This window comes from Malurus melanocephalus, unplaced genomic scaffold (assembly GCF_030028575.1).
Source record: "Malurus melanocephalus ecotype Western Australia unplaced genomic scaffold, MMel_1.1 scaffold_512, whole genome shotgun sequence".
Taxonomy (NCBI): domain Eukaryota; kingdom Metazoa; phylum Chordata; class Aves; order Passeriformes; family Maluridae; genus Malurus; species Malurus melanocephalus.
Genome location: NW_026623744.1, coordinates 347,798 through 354,410, shown reverse-complemented (window position 1 = coordinate 354,410; position 6,613 = coordinate 347,798). Strand labels below are relative to the sequence as shown.

General features: G+C 42.5%; 2 protein-coding genes across 5 annotated transcripts in view; one reads left to right on the top strand and one right to left on the bottom strand.

Moving 5' to 3' along the window:
- Positions 1-1,601, bottom strand: part of MRPL30 (mitochondrial ribosomal protein L30) — a 4,333-nt gene extending 2,732 nt beyond the window's left edge. Inside the window, exons 1-2 of one of the 2 annotated variants that reach the window (XM_057381487.1) lie at positions 1,520-1,601; positions 304-384 (exon numbers count right to left, since the gene is read on the bottom strand). In XM_057381487.1, coding sequence (XP_057237470.1) covers positions 304-384; positions 1,520-1,567 — 129 coding nt within the window. In that variant the 5' untranslated portion in view covers positions 1,568-1,601. The remainder of the gene's footprint in view (positions 1-303; positions 385-1,519) is intronic. The other variant, XM_057381489.1, reaches the window with a different exon arrangement.
- Positions 1,602-1,664: 63 nt separating this feature from the next.
- Positions 1,665-6,044, top strand: MITD1 (microtubule interacting and trafficking domain containing 1). 3 transcript variants are annotated; one of them, XM_057381484.1, is made up of 7 exons: positions 1,665-1,752; positions 2,083-2,184; positions 2,639-2,775; positions 2,858-2,944; positions 3,623-3,738; positions 4,071-4,131; positions 4,216-6,044. In XM_057381484.1, the coding sequence occupies exons 2-7, from the start codon at positions 2,136-2,138 to the stop codon at positions 4,309-4,311; spliced, it is 546 nt and encodes a 181-aa protein (XP_057237467.1). In that variant the 5' UTR covers positions 1,665-1,752; positions 2,083-2,135; the 3' UTR covers positions 4,312-6,044. The 3 variants fall into 3 exon arrangements, with proteins under 3 accessions (XP_057237467.1, XP_057237468.1, XP_057237469.1); XM_057381485.1 differs by having other exon boundaries at positions 1,685-1,897; XM_057381486.1 differs by lacking the exon at positions 2,858-2,944 and having other exon boundaries at positions 1,685-1,897.
- The last annotated feature ends 569 nt before the right edge of the window (positions 6,045-6,613 follow it).

Here is a 6,613-nt window from a genome sequence, read left to right as displayed (position 1 = left end):
TTCTCCAATGTGTCGAGATGTCTCTGCAAACTTCCTAATGTGCATTCAATTCCTTCATCCAGATGACCGATAAATATTTTCAACAGAACTGGCCCTAGAACCCTGAGGAACATCACTGTGCAGTCACCAGTCAGCTGTAACCCCATGCACTGCAGCCCTCTGGGCTCTGCCCTTCAGCCAGTTCTTCACCCAGTGCACTGTGAACCTRATCATTACAGAGTCTCTAGAAATACATCATACCACAGAAACCACAGAATTTACCAGGCYAACATTTTTCAGTTTCTCAACTACTGAGGCACATACCGAGTCTGGAATTTTCGATCTGGTAAAGAGACAACGAACCCACGCTGGGGACGCCATCTCCCCCACTCTGTTCCCCAGCACCTGCAGAGAGAGGAAGGCATAACCAGTCCACACTTTCCCTACAGCTCTGAATGCTCACAAACAGACGACACAGCTGACAAATCCCAATCCGGATCCCCACCGTCCCAGTGGCTGGGGATCGGCCACGATCCCCATGATACATATGGTCTATATCAAAGTGACAAGGTGCTTATGAGGCCTACTAATTGAAAACTTTCTATAGCCTTTTTTATATRTTATCAATATATATGTAATAACTTTTTACATATTATTAAAATACAATGTAATCACTTTCAATATATTATCAATAATATCAATAATATAATCAAAATATCAATTTTTTATATATTGCTATAAGTTTTTTAATAGTGTATTAGCAACATATAGTGTACCAGCTGCACATAATCTAACCAGCTGGATTAGTACATAGATACGTGAAATCACCAAGAGCCATAAATCAGAAGAAGTTCTGAAGAAAGTAGACAGGTAGATGCTATAAACAAGAAACAGCAGAGAGCACTAATGAGAACTTGGCAGAGGCACGGGACGTCAGCAAAATAATTGAAAATTACGACTTGGAGGACTAGAAAAAAACTATTTTTCACAATTGTGCATGCCCTGAAGACAAAGGTTAAAAGTCCACCATGATGAAGAGGATGGTATCTCATTAGAGGGAGACCCCCACGACCACTGAATTGAGGATAACACATGCACACTTGTAAAACTGTGATATCATGTATTTCCGTGCCCATGTATAGTGGTGGGTGTATGGTGGGCGTATGGGGGGCAGTGACAATGTTCATGTTACACCATGCTTACTGTATAAGTATGTGCTAATGAAGCAAAGGCAGGTGGGTTAGGAGGATAAATCCCCCTCACCTCCAGCGCTCCAATAAACAAATACCTGCTCTATAGASACCGTTCTATGGAGTTTTATTTCTAGGCCTTTTTCGGGCATCACCCAAATGGATCAAGCTTCACGAGATCCCACTTGGATCCTCTCCCCGGAACCCCATGTGGATCCGCACATGTGGAATCTGTGGATTCCAGAGGCTGCAAGCCCCGGCTCCAGCCCAGATCCCCACCTGGATTCCCCTCCCACAGCTGCATCTCCCCTGGATCCCCACCTGGACTATCCCCACCCCCAAATCCTCACCTTCCCGGCGCCTGCGAGCCCCAGGCCCGCCCGCCCTACCGCGGCCATGTCGGTGCGCACCCTTTATCCCGGCCGGCCACCGGCGCCGCGGCACTTCAGTTCCGAGCGGGCGGAAGGAAAGCGGCGCGACACCTGGCCTCCCATCCCCCGCCCATCCCTGTTCCCTGTCCCGCTCCYCGTCCCGCTCCCCGTCGCCATCCCGGTCCGTGTCCCCGTCCCTGTCCATGTCGCGGGTGAGGAATGACGGCACTGCCGCGCTGGAACGGGCCGGGGTGGAGATGGTGAAGCGGGCGGTGCAGCTGGATGAGGCGTCCCGGTTCCAGGAGTCGCTCGTGTGCTACCAGGAAGGCATCGACCTCCTGCTGCAGGTGGTGAAAGGTACCGGGCTGGGCACCGCCGTCAGGGCTCGGGGTGGCTCTGGGGACACACGARCAGGGTTGGACCCCGGCGTCCCACGGGGAGGGAGGGGAGCTGCTGTCTCCTCCCGGGACAGCCGGGCCAGGCAGGGCTGGGGAGAGCTGGCCACTGTGTTTGACTGGCCGCTGACTTTTTGTGATTCACAGCCACGACAGATGAGGCGAAAAAGCACCGCTACCGGCAGAAGATATCCGAGTACATGAGCAGAGCCGAAGACATTAAAAAACACATTGAAAAAGAAAAACAAGGTTTGTATAAATAAAACACTAAATGGGGAGTGCCAAGAGGATGGAGCCAGGCSCAACCCAGTGGTGCCGATCACCAGGATACGAGGCATGGAACAGAAACTGATACWCAGGAAGTTCCRCCTGAATATGAGGAAGARCTTGCTTACTGTGCGGGTGACTGAGCACTGGAACAGATTGTCCAGAGAGGCTGTGGCGTCTCCTGTTTTATTCMAGAACTGCCTGGATTCAGACCWGTGCCACGTGCTCTGGGATGACCCTGCTTGAGCAGGGAGATTGCACCAGATGTCCCACTGTGGTCCCTTCCACCCTGACCCATYCTCTGCTTCCTGATATACCCAACATACCTGTTTGCTTTTACATGTCTGCTGTTGTGTAAATGTTTGATGAGCAAGGTGGTTTAACATGAAAATTGTGTCRTGACCTTTACTTAAAAAGAGACTCACTTTTCTTCCAGATGGCAAATACCATAAGCAAATCAGGATAGAAGAAAATGCAACAGGTTTTGGCTATGAAAAGCTTTTCCAGGAATACCTCACTGAGATTGTTTCTGAAGTTTGGGTGGAGGACCCCTACATTCGGCAGGTTCATCAGGCAAGTAGATATTTGGTGTAACTGATGCAGATGCAGCCACTAGAGAAATTCCAAGCTATTAAATTAAACAAAACTTTTTCAGTTGTATAACTTCCTACGATTCTGCGAGATGCTAGTTAAGGGGCCTTGCAAGGTGAAAACAATCCACCTCCTCACTTCCTATGATCAGGTAAGTGTCTAGATTTTGGGTTCTATTTCCCTGTATTCAGATCATGCCACATGCAAAGCAAAATACAGAAATACAGACTTGTTCCTACTTACCAGAACTTGTTAGACTCAGGCTACGAYGCTTTCAGCAGAAAACACAAATTAAGAGAAAAATAAAAATGTGRTGGTTGAACATAAGTAAGTCTGTAAGTTCAGTGTTTTCTGGTAACTAACAAATTCTGGGTAAGCAGAATCTTAAATTCAAATTTCTGTGAAAGTTTTGTTGTGGAAAATGACAAAAGCTAAAGCATCTCTTGAGACAGGTTTTTTTTTTTCTCTTCCAACAGCTGTATTTAATTGTCATTTTAGAAGCTTTCATGAGCTGAAATGTCTCAAACTCTCTCTTCACTTATTTAAACTATTACTGCACTTCTTTTGGCTCAAATAGTACATATCTGGTTTCAAAGGGCTGAGAGTGAGCTCCTCCATCACATCCCTCAGCAAATATAACTGTAGTCTGTCTGCTTTTTATACTGTCTTTGAAACTGAAAATCTGCCTTCAAGTTATTTTCTTTGGGTTTACTTCAGTACTAAAAACGTTTTTGTTTCTGAATTTAAGAAGAGTTTGTGAGTACCAGAAGTAGAATATATAGTTTAAAAAAAMCCCAAAACTCCATCATGTTGTTTTTACTTTTGATAGGGTGGTGGGAGGAGTCAACAGATGAATTCGTTGGGAGAAATAAAACAGTCATTGAGTAACCATGGAATAACACTGAATATTGACTTTTCATCTTCAATACACGATCGAGAAATCAGGTGGGTGATATAAAAAATGAGCAAATGCCAGTTATTAGAAGCCAAACTATTTAACCTTAACTTTTGAGACAATTATTAATTACAGTTGTGATTAGCAAAGTAGAAGGCAGTGGCCCTCACTGGATGAAATCAGCCCTCCATAGTTTCATATTTTTAAATTGTGATGATGGTATTAGTTGTCTCTATACAGAATGATGTCTTGTGTGGTTCCCACAGGTATTGGTGACACTAGGAAATAATTGTGATTGAAACAAGGAGCTTGTGCATCATGTGAATGTAATCATTTTATTCAGCATCCTCATAGTATTCAATTTTGTGCATTTTTAAAACAGATTCAACAATGGATGGATCATTAAAATTGGAAGGGGTCTTGATTATTTCAAGAAACCACAGGTAAGGATGCTTTGACTTCTTTAATTAACTTAGAATGACTTCTACAATATGTGCTTACCATGTCAATTCTGTTCATTTCTGCAGGGTCATTTCAGCATTGGGTACTGTGACTTTGACTTGAGACCTTGTCATGAAACAACAGTGGATTTCTTTCATACTAAACACACAAAGAAAATGTGATCAAAAATGACTGCTTTTAATAGGTGTTTTCATAAGCATAAAAGTGTGAGACTGGAAGATGTTGCTTGAGTCCAGCTGTTGGCCCACAGAAGTAACTCTTCTAAGTACGTAGTGCAGCACAACTTTTATAACCTATCAGTCGAAGGATATTTGAGACTTTTCAGTCTGAGAAAACACAACTGCGTGATTCCTTCATTATACTTCTTCTGTAATTTTAATTAATACAGTCTATGTCTAAATTTTATCTTGATTTCATAACAGMCCCTCAATATTGTCTTTCAAAGGCCTCTTTACTGCCATTTCTGTTTTTACTGTTGATTTTCTCTTAAGCCATTTTTGGATTTTATATCTTTAACTGACCACCTCACAATCAGTGGAAGCTGGGCTGCCACATGTCCTCTTTTATAAGCAGTCTTATTTATTTCCTTTAATTCCTGTATTCTAGGCATGACTACTATTCTGCTGGGTTTTGGTCAATCCTGTAATACCTTATTTCACAGACTTTAATAGTAACCCCAAGTTTAACATTCCATTTGCCAAGCTCTTTGCCTACAAATGTGGCAAAGTAAACTGTTCAGTAAACAGTCATTTTAGGGTTGTCTTATATGTCTTTGCATAATGGATATTGGACTGGGAAGGCTGCAAACAACTGTATTCTCTTCCCTGTCACTCCTGTGTGTTCTTTTATTCCATGATACATGGTCATGTACCTGGTATCCATCCTTTGCTTTAGGTGTGGAAAGGATGTGTGATTCTCTCCCAATCTTATTCTCTGACTTTAAAGTTTAATGAATGGSTGCACTAAGCTATTTCCCTACTACTAAGGTAATCCTCTAAAAAGAATAAATTTACCTTCAAGTTTTTTCAGAAGTTGAATACCCTGAGTAGCTCAGTTGGTCAGAGCATGGTGTGAGTAAAGCCAAGGCTATGTGTTTGATCCCTGTAAGGGCCATTCAYKTGAGAGCTAGACTTGATGATCATTGYGGGTCYCTTCCAWTGGAGGATGTTCTGTGATTGTAAGCAATATTCTATTTAGAACAAATACAGTCTTCCCTTGTCATTCCTTCACCCTCTGGAAACTAGAGGTATTACCTGAGGTGCTGCTGCTTTTTCTTCTTTGTTAGCAAAAGAACATATACTCTGACATGAAAAACAGGCAATGGCCTCTTTTTCAGGCCCCATCAATATCTTTTCAGCCTCGGACTGACAGGTGCCTTATGCTTTCTGCCTCATAATACCATAGGACTCTATATTCTMGTAGCTTGTTTATTGCTATAACTGTTTCTGTCTCCTGTGTTTCTTTTTCCTGATGGTTGATGTCTTCCATATATTTTTCTTTTTTTTTTCTTAATGCACTTTATTAGTTCATTTTTTGTCATGTAATGCTGCTATTCTTTTCCTCTTGCCTCTAACATCAAATCTTCTCCCCAGCAATCAGGAACAAATGGAGCTAGTCTTTGGCTTGTTTTCTGGGTCACAATTTGCCAGTGGTCTGCCTTCTTTATCCTTTCTCATAGTAATGTTTCAGCATTGCATCAATGTTTCCATAGCAAAAYGAATAATATATGTGCCACAGAGCTGTGTGCTACTAGTCATTGCCCCAAATATTCCATAGGAGCTCCCTGGCTTGCTGCTGTGTTACTAGGTTTCTAGTCACTGTTGTGAATTTTATTCAGTTGTGTACAATATATGTCTATTTTAATGGGAATAAAGGTTATTTTTTATTATTTGTAGTTTTAGCAATCTGTTTGATTTCTTCACTGCATTGGGAAATTCAATGAAGCTGAGTAATGCCTCATAGATCCAGTCATGTTCTGGAGAAGGCTCACTGTAAATACAGTAATTTCCCAAATGTGAAGTTTGTGTCTTTCAACTCAGTCCAGCAATTTCAAACATAGAGAATCCCAGGATTAATTAGTTTGGAAAAGAACTTAGAGATCATTGAGTCCAACCTATGACTCAACACCATTTTGTCACCTAGACCATGACACTGAGTGTCACATTCAGTCTTTTCTTAAACACCTCCAGGGACAGTGACTGCTCCACCTTTCTGGGCAGCCCATTCCAGTGCCCAATCACTCTTTCTGTGAAGAAYGTTAGGAATAATGTCCAACCTAAACCTCCCCTGTTACAGCTTGAGGCTGTGTCCTCTTGTCCCGTTACTGGTTGCCTGCAAGAAGACCTGACCCCTACCTGGCAACAAACTCCTTTCAGTTATCAATAAATAGCCTGTGTTCTGACCAAATCAAAATTGCATTACACTTACTCTACAACAACAGTGAAATATATATTGAGCCTTTCT

What these genes read in the sequence shown, in the direction of transcription:
- MITD1 (XM_057381485.1), top strand. Translation starts at nt 1,744, where the DNA reads ATGTCGCGGGTGAGGAATGACGGCACTGCCGCGCTGGAACGGGCCGGG. An exon ending in CATTGAAAAAGAAAAACAAG is followed by an intron (nt 2,185 to 2,638) that starts GTTTGTATAAAT and finishes CTTTTCTTCCAG; the next exon opens with ATGGCAAATACCATAAGCAA. An exon ending in TCCTCACTTCCTATGATCAG is followed by an intron (nt 2,945 to 3,622) that starts GTAAGTGTCTAG and finishes TACTTTTGATAG; the next exon opens with GGTGGTGGGAGGAGTCAACA.